This window comes from Macaca fascicularis, chromosome 3 (genome assembly GCF_037993035.2).
Source record: "Macaca fascicularis isolate 582-1 chromosome 3, T2T-MFA8v1.1".
In the NCBI taxonomy this organism is placed as follows: Eukaryota; Metazoa; Chordata; class Mammalia; order Primates; family Cercopithecidae; genus Macaca; species Macaca fascicularis.
Genome location: NC_088377.1, coordinates 59330146 through 59344461, shown reverse-complemented (window position 1 = coordinate 59344461; position 14316 = coordinate 59330146). Strand labels below are relative to the sequence as shown.

The following is a 14316-nucleotide window of genomic DNA, read 5'->3' as shown; positions in this document are numbered from 1 at the left end:
ATTCCACAAAGGCCATCTCAGTTTAGTGCACCAGTAATCTTTCTGAACAGCTGTCTTGAGTCGAGTGTTTGGCAAAGCTCATGTGAATCTTCATCCAGGTCCCAGCTCTGCCATCAGGGTCAGGGTCACTCTGGTCATTTGTTGGTTTTTAAAAATTCAGTGTTGGCCAGGCACGGTGGCTCACGCCTGTAATCCCAGCACACGGGAGGCCGAGATGGGCAGATCACTTGAGGTCAGGAGTTCAAGACCAGCCCTGGCCAACATGGCGAAACCCCATCTCTACTAAAAATACAAAAATTAGCTGGGCATGGTGGCACGTGCCTGTATTCCCAGCTACTTGGGAGGCTAAGTCAGGAGAATCGCTTCAACCCAGGAGGTGGAGGCTGCAGTGAGCTGAGATCACACCACTGCACTCCAGCCTGGGCAACAAGAATGAGACTCTTGTATCCAAAATAAAATAAAATAAAATAAAATAAAATAAAATAAAATGTGTCATTCTGCATTATCCAAATTGTCTGTGGTATGTGTGTGTGAGTCCTGTCTTTGTATGTATTGGTATGTGTTTCTGTGTGTGTGTGAGAGAGAATGTGTATGAGGGGTGCACATGCCTTTCTCCCAGTCCCCCCCAGTTATTCCCCACTTAGCAGAATCATTTCTGGGATATTCAAACAAGTTGTTGAGAAAAGTTTGATTTGTGAGTATTTGAAGAGCTCACAGAGTTAAGATTTATCTCAAGAAATAAGATAAATCTTTTATTATTAGAAAAGTAATCATTTACCATTATGTAATTTACCAAATAGAGAATTTAGTTATGAAATTTTGGGCTCTTGTATGCCTGGGCTGTTAGAGAGTCCAAGAGTTAGACAGTTTATCTTTCTGCAGTTGTACTTAAGAAGAATTTCTATGTTGGTCAAATACATGTGTGTATGTAGTTGTGTGTAAAGGTATATAGGTGCATACACAAATATATTTCCCTTTTGACATGATTGTCTATACAACCACATTCAAAGTGCATTACAAAATGAATTCCTTAAAGAATAATTTTAGGCCAGGTGTAGTGGCTCACACCTGTGATCCCAGCACTTTTGGGAGGCTGGGGCAGGTAGATTGCTTGAGGCCAGGAATTCAAGACCAGCCTGGTCAACGTGGCAAAACCCCATCTCTACTAAAAGTACAAAAATTAGCCAGGCGTGGTGGCAGGCGCCTGTAATCCCAGCTACTCGGAAGGCTGAGGCACGAGACTCTTGAACCCAGGAGGTGGAGGTTGTGGTGAACCGAGATCGCGCCACTACACTCCAGCCTGGGCGACAGAGCAAGACTCTGTCTCAAAATAATAATAATAATAATAATAATTTTAAAGGGATCCTTACCTGGCACTTTAAGGAAAAAGTTTGCCAGTTTCAATCTCAATTATACTAGAAAATGGAAGCTCAGCTTATTTTCCCAGTGTATCAATTACTTGGTCAGTGAATTTTTGTGAGTGTCCACTGTGTCCCCATTATTATCCTAAGGGGTGATAACCCCTTCAGAATTCCTCAGTTATAGTGCACAGATGAATCTGAATCAAAAAACATGCTGTTGATTAAAATACATTATTGTGACCAGACAGCATAGATTGTGACAACTGTAGAAAGCACAGGTACTTAAGCCCCAGCAATGTCATCGAGTAGCGAGAGCATCGGCCTGCTGTCTTTGTCAGTAGCTACTTGTATGGTCTCCTAAGCAGATTTTATCGTCTCTATGTTCACTTCCTTCACTGTAAAATGCGGACTGGATTGCATTGGATGACCTCAAGAAGGCTTTCTGGCTCTGAAAGTCTTCTTCTATGACATGCAGGTAGGTCTGTAGTCATCTCTGATGGTTATACTGTTTCCACAGGGTGTTACCTACTGCGGAGAAAGTTCAGCAAGCAGTCTTACCATGGCGCATGTGCCCTGGCATGAGGAAGTGGTACAGTTTGTCCGCGAGCTGGTGGATCTGATCCCTGACTATGAAATTGCATGTGAACACGAACACTCTAATTGCCTCCTGATAGCACACAAAAAGGTAAGAATAACTCAAACATGGATTCTTCTGTTCCCCGACCCTGCTGTTCTTTCCTTCTCTTCTCTCTTTATTTTCCTCTTACATTGTTATACGTATTATTTGCTTGTTTACTACCTTTCCTAAAACAAAAATAAGAAAGCACTAAATTCTGTCTGCTGGGCTCATAAACCCTTTTCTGTGTGAAATTGCTTCTTGTTTAGCCCTCCTCTCGACATCTTGAAGTACTTTCTGGTTTGCAGTTTTTAGAAGGTGCATGCTAACAAAACAAAGCAAAATATCCTTGTGATAACGTCTAGTCCTTTCCTGGAATGACAGGGAAAAGCTAAAATAGTAAATAGTCCCCATATGAGTTTCTAGCTGTCAGAAGCAATATTGAGGTATCTATCAAATTTTAGATTGCTTGAATCTTGGCATCTGGAGAATTTTGTTTGGGATTTTAGTTTATAACACTATTTCCATTTTCCCCCTTTAGTCCTTTTATTAGATAGAACAAGTACATGAATCTAGTATCTTTCTTAAGTAAATAACTCCTAGCAAAGGAAAAATCCAGTTCTTGATAGAGGTGGGCCACTGAAATAATTTGTTAATTTTCTGGAGAAGTTCTGGAAAATTTCTTAGTCTTTATTTCTTTAAATATATATTCTTTCTCATTATATTTTCTCCTCTGGGACTCCAATTAAACATATGTTAGACGTCACTATATTTAGTTTTTTGTATCTCTTGCCTTCTCATTTGTATTTTTTTGCTTTTGTCTCTCCATCTCTCCATGTTTCATTTTGGGTAGTTTCTATTGATTCATATTCCAGTTCACTAAGTTTTGCTTCAGCTGTGTCTCCTGTGCTATTAAATTCAACCATTAATTTCTTAACTTTAGATTTCATGTTTTTTAATTGTGTAATTTCTGCTTGGTTTGTTTATTTCAAAAATGCTATTTTGTATAATTTCTATTTCCCTGCTGAAGTTTTCAAGCTTGGGTTTTATCTTCTTGAGTACTGGAAGTGAGTTGTTTTATGGTTTGCATCTGATAATTCCAATGTCTAAAGTTTCTGTGGCCGTGTGTCTGTTGTCTGTCATTTCTGCAGGTTCTCATTCATGTTGCCTTGTCTTCTCCCGTGCCTTGTTACCTGTGATTGCGTTCTGTATGTTGTATTTAGAAGATTATTTCTAGAAATGAAGTCAAGCCTAGGATCAGATCTCTCCTGAGGTGTTTGAAATATGTGATTTAACCCTCTCAGTTTTACCATATGGAAACTGAGGTCTGAACGGTGAAGAGACTGGCTTAAATGGCTGTGTCAAACTAGAATCACAGCCTTCTCTCCCTCTAGTCCATTGATCTTTTGTATACTACAGGGCATCTTTCGAAACCATTGGCAGTATTCAAAGGAACATTTAAAACAGGACAATTTAATTTTAGTCTAATACTTTACTTCAGTCTGTAAGATTTCTTCTCTATTCCCATGAGGATAGATGAAATCGATAGCAACCGTCTCATTCAAGCCAATTCAGTTCTTTGAGTGTTTATTGAGTGCCTGCTGAGTTCTGGACACCAGGCTGTGCAGCAAGGGACTCAGTGCTCAGACATGAAGAATGGAAAGCCACAGGGTTAATTGCAAAGTAGACTTGGCACAAATCTTACACCACCACTTGTTAACTAGGTGACTTTGTGCAAGTTCTTTCCTCTTTCTGTAGTGTGATGAATGAGAAGAGATTACATGTGGAGTCAGATTGATTAGAGGGCTTTAATCTTGGCCCTTATCTCTTTTTAGCTTTTCATCTGGAAAATGGGCATATTGCTAGCCAAGGCCATTGCTATGAAACACTTAACACAGCACCTAGCTCATAGCATGATTCAGTTATTGCTGCTTCAGTTATTGTTATTTTTATAAAACCACCTAATTTGGCAAATGCTTAATATGTGACAGACACTGTCAAGTGTATTTTTAAATCCTCACAGCATCCCTGTAAGGTAGGTACTATCGAGACCTCTGTTGTTTTTTGTTTTTGTTTTTTTTTTTAAAGATGGAATCTTGCTCTGTTGCACAGGCTGGAGTGCAGCGATGCAACCTTGGCTCACTGGAACCTCTGCCTCCCCGCTTCAAGCGCTTCTCCTGCCTTAGCCTCCTGAGTAGCTGGGACTACATGTGTGAGCCACCACACTGGCTAATTTTTGTATTTTCAGTAGAAATGGTGTTTCACCATGTTAGCCAGGCTGGTCTCGAACTCCTGACCCCAAGTGATACGCCTGTCTCAGTCTCCCAAAGTGCTGGGATTACAGGCATGGGCCACCACGCCCAGCCTGACCTCTGTCTTATGGATGAGAAATTGACACCTCAAGGGGTTCAGTAACTTGCCCAAGATGAAACAGCCAGTAAGGAGGAGAAATGGGATTTAAGCCCTGGCATCTGACTCCAGAGCCTGTATTCCCTTCTTTCCTTCCTTCTTTCTTTTTCTTTTGTTTTAAACTTGGAAATTATTTCAAATTTACAAAAAAGTACGATGATAAAAATAGAACAAAGGACACAGATTTGCAAAATCACCTGTTACCATTTTTCTGCCATTTGCTTGTTCTCTTGCTCTCTCTCGTGCTCTTGTTCTCTCTCCCTCTCTCTCCCTCCCTTCCGCACCCCCGCCCCCCGCCCCCAGTCCCCCAGCATACACATGCACACATCTGTCTTTTCTGAGCCATTTGAGGAAATGTTGCATTGGTCATGGTCCTTTGCCCTAAATGTTTCAGTGTGAATTTCTTAAGACTAGGAATATTGTCTCTTATAACCACAATACAGTTATCAACTTCAAAACTGTAAACTGATACATGACTTTACTATCCATATTCACATTTTGTCAGTTCAACTTGTAATGTCCTTTATAGCACTTCCCCTTCCAGTTCAAGATCTACTCTGCAGGAGTCAGCAAACTTTGTTTATAAAGAAAATATGAGCCGGGTGTGGTGGCTCATGCCTGTAATCCCAGCACTTTGGGAGGAAGGCTGAGGCGGGCAGATCACTTGAGGTCAGGAGTTCGAGACCAGCCTGGCCAACATAGCGAAACCCCATCTCTAATAAAAATACTAAAATTAGCTGGGTGTGGTGGCAGGGGCCTGTAATCTCAGGTACTCAGGAAGCTGAGGCAGGAGAATCGCTTGAACCCGGGAGGTGGAGGTTGCAGTGAGTCGAGCCTGGGCAACTGTACTCCAGCCTGGGCGACAGGGTGAGACTCCATCTCAAAAAAAAAAAAAGATATAAAGTAAATATTTTAATTTTTATATAAAGTAAATATTTGAGGTTTGCAAGGCACATATAGTCTCTGTCAGACATTCTTTGCTTGTTTACTCATTTTACAATCTCTTAAAAATGCAAAGACTGTCCTTAAAACAGGTTTGTGAGCTAAATGTGGCCAGATTGGGCCTACCAGCCACAGTTACCCAATCCCTAATTTAGGCAGATACTACATTTTCTTCTCATGTCTCTGTAGTCACCTTCAATTTGGAACAATTCCACAGTCTTCCTTTGTCTTTTATGATGTTGCTATTTTGAAAGAATACAGTTTCCCCCCTTCCCTTTCTTTTAATAGAAATATTTCTTGGTGAGGTGCAGTGGCTTACACCTGTAATCCTAGAACTTTGGGAGGCTGAGGCAGGTGGATCCCTTGACCCCAGGAGTTCAAGACCACTCTGGGCAATATAGTGAGACCCCATCACTATTGAAAAACAGAAAAATTTCCTAGGCGTGATGGCACGAACCTGTAGTCCCAGCTACTTAGGGGGCTAAGGTGGAAGGATCATCTGAGCCCAGGAGGTCAAGGCTGCAGTGTGCCGTGATTATGCCATTGCAGTTGAGTCTGGGCAACAGAGCGAGACTATCTCAAAAAAAAAGGAAATGTTTTTTGTTTTATATTTGCCTGATTTTTCCTTGTGGCTAGATTGAAGTTGTACATCCTCAGATGGAATACTGCATTGGTGGTGTGTCCTTTTCAGAGTGTCACACTTGGTACCTGGTGTCCATGTCTCCCTCATTAGTGGTGATGATTTTGTTCAGCCAACAACTTTTACCCAGTTCTTCTGTTTCTCTCCTTTGCACCTAATAAGCTATCTATGAAAAGGTACCATAAGACAATGCAGTATCTCACTTCTTACCAAAATTTCCCCATAGATTTAGCACTTATTGATGGTTCCTGCCTGATAAAATGTTTTATTGATTGTAAAATATTGATTTTTGTAACTGTACCACTCCTTCCACATTTACCTTCAGCATTCTACTATAAACAAAAGCCCTCCCTTGCTTCCCATTTATTTATTTATCAGTATGGACTCAGGAATTCTATTTTTTGTTCCAGTGGGTTACTGGAACTGTACTGATTTTAAACCACTCTTCTATACTCCCTGTTCCTCTTTCTCTGTCTCTCCGTTCTCTCTAATTAAATCCCTCATATCCTTATTCAAAATTGATACTAATAGTATTGCTTTCAAGGCCATTATCAAGATTAAAAATAACATATTTAAAGTACCTAGAAGGATTCCAGCCTGGGCGACAGAGTGAGACTCCATCAAGAAAGAAAGAGAGAGAGAGAGAAAGAGAAGAAGAGAAGAGCGGGAGGGAGGATGGAAGGAAAGAAGGAAGGAAAAAGTAGAAAGAAAGAACTTAGAAGGGAACCTGAAGTGAAATAGGCAGTTAATAAATAGTTGTTACTGCTGCTTTTATGGGTCTTCCCCTACCCACAAGGAGCTCGCGGTTTAGTGGGGAAAACGACTGAAAATCAGTGTGATCAGTGCACAACCAGACATGGCACCAAGTGTGCACCAGGACAGAGGAAAGAATCTGAGATAGACCCTCATTATTCTCTATAAAGTTTGTTGAATACCCATGTGTGTCAGGCACATGGGTGTTCTGAGAATACAGAGGACTGGGTACTCTAAGATTACAAAGATGAGTAAACAGTGGTCCCTATATTTGTCCGTTTTCACGCTGCTGATAAAGACATACCTGAGACTGGGTAATTTATAAAGGAAAAGAGGTTTAATGGACTCTCAGTTCCACATGGCTGGGGAGGCCTCACAATCATGGTGGAAGGCACATCTCTTAGATGTTGGCAGACAAGAGAGAAAAGAGCACCAAGCGAAAGAGGAAACTCCTTATAAAACCATCAGATCTCATGAGACTTACTGACTACCACAAGAACAGTATGGGGGAAACCACCACATGATTCAGTTATCTCACACCAGGTCCTTCCCACAACACGTGGGGATTACGGGAACTACCATTCAAGGTGAGATTTGGGTGGGGACACAGTCAAACCATATCAGTTCCTGCCTTCAAGAATGGTCTAACAGAAAAAGACAAATATCTTAAAAAAAAAAGTGCTGAGAATGTAATCAGAGCTATGATGGAAGAATGGAATGGAGCTCAATGAGTGCATTCTGAGGACTACTTGGTCCCATCAGGAGAGGCTTCACAGAGGAGGAGCCATTTACCTGGATCTTAAATGATGGCTGAGGTAGGAAAAACATTTGAGCAGAAGCAGTACAAGCAGAAGTCCAAGGAGATGCACGGAGACATGGCACATTGAGAACCACAAGTAGTTTGGGATGGCTGAAGGTCAAGAGAAGGGTTGCAGGGGAAGGAGATTATTAGGTAGGGTTAAGATCACAGATAGCATTGAATGGCATCCTAAATGTCATTTTCCCTAAAGGGCATGGGGAGGCACTGGAGAGCTTTAGGTAGGGAAGTGCCACAATCAAGATTTGTGTTTCAGAAAAAATTGGCAGCATTACAGGGGATGGATTGAAAAGCTGTAAGACAGAGAAACCAGTTAAAACACTGTTGTGATAGCCAGCTGTGGTGTCATGTGCCTGTAGTCTCAGCTACTCAGGAGGCTGAGGCAGGAGACTCACTTGAGTCCAGGAGTTCTAGCTCAGCCTGGACAACATAGTGAGACCCTCCTCCATATCTAAAACAACAACAACAACAAACCTGTTATAACCCTCAGGTCCAGCAATCTGAGGGTGAAATGGGGGTCTGAGGCAAAGGCTGTGATGAGTGAGAATAGTGAGTGGTAGACCTGGCAAAGTATTAAATGAGGACCATTAATGAGTGTGCAGGTTCAGGCATGACTCCCTGGCCTCTAACCTGGGAAACAGGTGATTGTGAAGGTGTCTTCCACGGAGATGATGTTACTTGCATATTTATTTTTCATGTAGGTAGAGAGTGAATGGATTGACTCTGCGATGTCAGGAAGAAATTCCAGCAAAGATATAGATACCACATTATGGAGTCCAGATTATGAGAAGTTGTCCTTAGAATGCCCAGAGTGAGACAGATGGTCCAGGTGACCATCCAAAATGCTTTGAAATTAATTACTTAAACACCACGGATACCCTAACGTGGAGGTTTCCAACTTGCACATTCATAGTGCTCTAGTGCCTCAATAGCTTTTTCACAAGACCTGTAGGTCAAAAGAAATACCTAGCAGTTCTCTTTGTTATGACATTGTCGAAAGAAATGTGACACAGCCTAATGTTGAAACTAGGAACTCTCTCAAGCTGGTAGTTGATGGAATGCCTTGCAGTGTCCCAGTGAGTACTGTGCTCCCACTGCTTGGGAACCATGGCCATGAGGAAATACTACAGAAACCCATCCAAAAAGTAAAACAAGGCTCATTTAGATTCCTTCCAATTATGTGTTTTCTGGCGCTTCTTTTCCTTTTTCTGGTATCAGAGTATGCAGATCTTGTCATTTTTCAGCCATGGCCTCTCTATTCTTATACTAGTGTCTAGCGAAAGATGAAAATATGGTACCACTTCTTAGGAAATAGTCACTTCTCAGGCCTGGTCCATTGGCCCTTTCTTTAAGCTCCTGAGCTGAGTCAGGTGATCTGAAACCAGAGAGGTCCAAATCATCAAATACCTGTTTATCATTCTCTGCTTTCTCAGAAGATTGCTCAATTTATTTTTTTATTTTGGAGACGGGATCTCATCTCACTCTGTCACCCAGGCTGGAGTGCAGTGGCGTGAACATGGCTCATTGCAACCTCAACCTCCCAGGCTCAAGCAGTCCTCCTGCTTCAGCCTCTCGAGGAGTAGCTGGGACTATAGGCGTGAGCCACCATGCCCAGATAATTTTTAAATTTTTTTATTGAGATGGGTTCCCACTGTGTTGGCCAGGCTGCTGTCAAACTCCTGGGCTCAAGCACCCTCCTACCTCGGCCTCCCAAAGTGCTGGGATTACAGACATGAGCCACTGTGCCCAGCCTCAATTTCTACTAATAATCCCGGGACTTCTGAAAGAGAGTGCAAGCTGCTGCAGTCATGTTGAATGAAGGACTACTCTCCTATTGTTGTACCAAGACAGCCACAAAAGAAAACTGAATACCAAGTCTTTACTTTAAAACAATTATAGATTCATAGGAAGCTGCAAAATGGTACGGAAAGGTCTCAGGTACCCTTCACGTAGTTTTTCCCAGTGATAACATCTTACATGATCATAGTATGTTATCAAAATCAGGAAATAGACATTAATACAACCCATTGACCTTATTCAGATTTCATCAATTTTAAATGCACTCACATGTGTGTGTTTAGTTCTATGCTGTTTTATGTGTAGATTTATGTAGCCATCACCACGACCCAGATAGAAAACTGTTCTATCACCACAAAGATCTTTCTCACACTTCCTTTGTAGTCCAATACCAACTATCCCTAGCCTCTGGCGACCACTAATCTCCTCTCCATCTCTGTAATTTTCTCATTGGAAGAAGGATATATAAACAGAAGTTTACTCTATCTGACAATAATAGAGCCATTTCAGCTTTCTTTTGATCAATGTTTGCATGGCATATGTTTTTCTGTCCTTTGCCTTTCAACCTGCCTGTATCATTATATTCGAAGTGAGTTTCTTATAGGCAACATACAGTTGTCATACTTTTTTAGTCTACTCTGCCAATCTATTTTAGAATTCCATTTTTATTTCTCTGCACTGTTGTTGAGTGCGTCTCCTCGTATAGACTTTTTAGTGGTTGATTTACATATTACATTATGCATATATAATATATCACAGTCTACTAGTGTCAACATGTTAGCAGTTTGAGTGAAATGTGGAAACTTTACCTCTATTAAATCTCTTTTCCCTCCCTTACTTACAATGTCTTAGATGTTTCCTGCACCTACAGTGAAAATCACATGGCATCCTATTACAATTTTTGCTTCAACTATCAAAGATAACTTAGAAAACTCAAGAGAAGAAGAGTTTATTGTATTTACTCATGTTCTTACTCCTTCTGTTGTTCTTTCTTTCTTCCAGATGGTCCAAGTTTCCTTTGGAATCTTCCCCATCTGTTTGAAGAACTTCCTTTAGCAATTCTCTTAGAGCCAGTGTGATAGCAACCAGTCCTCTTAGTTTTCCTTCATCTGCCACTGTCTTGGTTTCCTCTCCGTTCCTGAAGGATATTTTTGGTAGGTAAAGTATTCTGGATTGACAGTTCTTTTCTTTCCTTCTGGCTTCTCTGGTATCTGATGAAAAATCCTTTGTCATTTAGTTGTTTTTCTCCTTTAGGTAAGGTGTTTCTCTCTCCCTGCTTTCAAGATTTTTAAAAATATTCAGGTCTTTAGTTTTCAGAAGTTTGATTACAGGTTGCCTTGGCCTGGGTTTCTTTTGTTTTGGAGGCGTGCTCAGCTTCTTGAATCTGCAGGTATATGCCCTTTACAAATTGGGGAAGTTTCTAGTTGTTCTCTAGATACTTTTTTCAGCCTCATCTGATTTCTCTTCTCTCTTTACATCTCTAATGATACAAATGTTAGATTTTTTTTGTTATGGTCCCACAGGTATCTGAGGCTTTGTTTCTCTTTTAGTCTGTTTTTTTAGACTCTTGTTCTAACTTTAGATTGATTCATTCTGTCTTTTTACTCTTCTATTCTGTTGAACCATTTATTATTTTAGTTATTATATTTTTCAGTTCTAAAATTTCCATTTGATTATTTTCCTATTTCTATTTAACTATTTCTCCTTCCTTCCTTCCGTCTCTCGTCTCTCTTCTCTTCCCTTCTCTTTTGTTTTATTTCTTCTTCTTTTTTGTTTTTTTGAGAAACAGAATCTCACTCTGTCATCCAGGCTGGAATCCAATGGCACAATTTCGGCTCACTGCAACCTCTGCCTCCCGAGTTCAAGTGATTTTCCTGCCTCAGCCTCCTGAATAGCTGGGATTACATGGAGCCATACCACCATGCCCAGCTAATTTTTAAATTTTTGTTAGAGATGGGGTTTCACCATGTTGGCCAGGCTGGTCTTGAACTCCTGGCTTCCAGTGATCCACCCACCTCGACCTCCCTGGGATTACAGGCATGAGCCACCACATCCAGCCAACTTTCTGTTTCTTGTGTCTGTTTTTAATTGCTCATTGAAGCACATTTATGATGGCTACTTTAAAATCTTAATGAGATAATTCCAACACATACCATGTTGGCATGTTTTGATTGTCTTTTCTCATTCAAATTGAGATTTTCCTGTTTCTTGGTATGATAAGTGATTTTCAGTTGTTTCCCAGACATTTTGGGTGTTATGTTAGGAGACTCTGGATCTTATTTATTAATAAATCTTCTGCCTTAGCCGGCCTCCTTTGACACTGCACTATGGGGATGGCTGAGAGGGTGTCACCTCCTTACTTCCAGGGAGAGGTAAAAGTCCAGTTGCCCTCTCAGCTTCTATTGACGTACTGTAGGAAGGGTGCCTTGTTACTTCCAAGTGAGGGCAGAAGTTCTGGCTCCTGTCAGCCTCCTGTGATACCCTTCTGATGAGGAAGGGAGAGCCATCTTGTGACTGTTCCCCCCTTAGACTCCACTGACATTATAGGATGGAGGTGGGGGGCCCTTATTGCTGCTGGGTGGTGGTAGAAGTCCTGGTTCTCCACTAAGCTTCTTCTGACACCACTCGAGTGTGTGGGGGAGAGGTGCCTTGTTACTGCTAGGTAGAGTGAAAGTCCAGGCTTCCTGTATAGTCTGTATGACATTAGAGGAGGAGGACAGGATTCCCCACTCACCTTCTCTGATACCTCCCTGGTAGCAGGAGTCGAGAGGGGTACCTCGTTACAGCCAGGTGAAGGTGGGAGTCTGAGTTCCCCACTCAGCATTTGCTGACTGGATGGGAATGAGGCCAGTTTTTCTCATGGCCTAGGGTAGTTATTGTCTAAAAGCCTTCTGTCTTACTAGGCTGCCCTGTTCCTGCTGTCCTAAGAAAGCAGCCTTTACTTGGGACTCTTTGTTTTTTTTTTTAATCCAATAATTGTCCACAGCCATTGGTGTTTCTGGCTTGCAGCCCAGTCCAGGATATCCGAGCCAAAAATAAAACTCAAAAAACTCACCACTATGTTGTTCCTCAGATGCCAAGGCCCCTAGCCAGTGTGCCTTCTTATCTCTACCTTTGAGAATCTTTTTGCTTGCCTTATATATAATATTCTTTATTTTTAGCTGCACTTAGCAGGCAGAATAGGGAGAGGTACGTCTACCCCATCTTGTCCAGAACCAGACATTATACCACTGTAGAGTTGGGGTTCGCATCTCGCTAGTGAACAGTAATGCCAATCCAGATGGGACTCTTTGATATTGGTAGGTTATTTCCAGGTGAACTCCTTTTCTTTATTTGATTGAAAAGTGTTGTCCAGTTCAGGTTGTATGGCTGCTGTTGCAGTGTTACTGGAAAGAATTTCCTGACACTTATGTGAAAACATCTTTTCCTAATCCTAATCAGATCTCATCAGATCCCATTTAATAAGTAGGCTAGCAATTTACTCTACGGATACTAGTGTTTAAAAGCAGAGATGTAGCCGGGCACGGTGGCTCACGCCTATAATCCCAGCACTTTGGGAGGCCGAGGCAGGCAGATCACCTAAGGTCAGGAGTTCGAGATCAGCCTGGCCAACATGATGAAACCCTGGCTTCACTAAAAATACAAAACTTAGCTGGATGTGGTGATTGGCACCTGTAATCCCAACTACTCAGGAGGCTGAGGCAGAAAAATTGCTTGAACCTGGGAGGTGGAGGTTGCAGTGAGCCAAGATTGTGCCACTGGGCGACAGAGTGAGACTCTGTCTCAAAAAATGAATAAATGAATGAATAAATAAATAAATAAATAAATAAATAAATAAATAAATAAAATGAAGCAGAGATGTAACTAAAAGACAAAGGAAAGAAGCAGAAAAGGAGCAAAACAAACCCTAAAGACTAGAAGAATCCACTAAAATCATCATACAATCCATACATAACCAAGAGCAGATATCAGCTATTCAACATCCTCCTTGTTTATGCTGTTCATTCCAAGCTTATTGTTTCTCTACATTTTGGAACATGTGACATCTCACATAACATGCAAGAGAAACATCTAATCATTTTATTGGATTTGTAATGGCCTTCACAATCAGGTCCTTTTTCATTTCATTTCATGCCCCATCCCTGGGCTTTTAAATGGTACTGCCATATTCCTTCTTTCTTCTGTGCATTTGCTCAAGGTATTTCTTTGGCCAGAAATGCCCTCCTTTCCCTACCCACCCCAGTTCACCTTGTGTTGTGTAGTTCTGCTCTTTAAAAATTGTAAAACAAACTTCTCTTCCTTTGAGACTACTTCTGTCAGATCGATATGCACATATAACAAGGATGCCTCCTCTAGAAAGCTGTGAGTTACTAGAACACCAGGACTGTCATTCCCAGTACTTTCTGGAGTACCTGGTACATACCAGATTCTCGGTGTGCTTAGCAGATCAATAGACCCCTTTCCTTTAGCTGCTTTCCTTTCTCATTGTCTTCCCTTCTGGAATCAGAAACTTTGTTCCGTCTTCTTTGCTAGTTTTGGTAACTACCGACCTTCTTCCTTATCATTCATTCACTCCTTCATTTATTCAGTAAATATTTACTGGGCTGAGTTTGCTATTTTATATGTCATCAGTGACCGCTAATTGTTAAATCCAGCGACCTTTTCTCATTCACTATACCTTCCTTTTTCTGCAGCAGGAAACTGATGCCATCCATGCTTGGTGAAAGTCATCCCTATCTACTGTACTGTACTTTTTTGATTATAGTTAAATTGGCTAGCAGAAATAAGAATATTGTTACAAAGCAGAACATTGAAAATTCCCCAGTTGTGACATTTCTTTATCCACTTCACAAATTTTGTTTGCTTTTTTTTTTTTTTTTGAGATGGAGTCTTGTTCTGTCTCCCATGCTGGAGTGCAATAGCATAATCTCAGCTCACTGCAACCTCTGCTTCCCAGGTTCAAGTGATTCTCCTGCCTCAG

At 41.2% G+C, this 14316-nt stretch overlaps 1 protein-coding gene across 4 annotated transcripts in view; it reads left to right on the top strand.

Moving 5' to 3' along the window:
- The window catches only part of LOC102133005 (S-adenosyl-L-methionine-dependent tRNA 4-demethylwyosine synthase TYW1), a 254181-nt gene that overhangs the window by 208388 nt on the left and 31477 nt on the right, over window positions 1-14316 (top strand). For 3 of the 4 annotated variants that reach the window (XM_065541834.1, XM_005549423.4, XM_065541832.2), the window contains one exon: window positions 1879-2046. In XM_065541834.1, coding sequence (XP_065397906.1) covers window positions 1879-2046 — 168 coding nt within the window. Of the gene's footprint in view, window positions 1-1878; window positions 2047-10337; window positions 10456-14316 lie in introns of those variants that run through there. The other variant, XM_045389754.2, reaches the window with a different exon arrangement.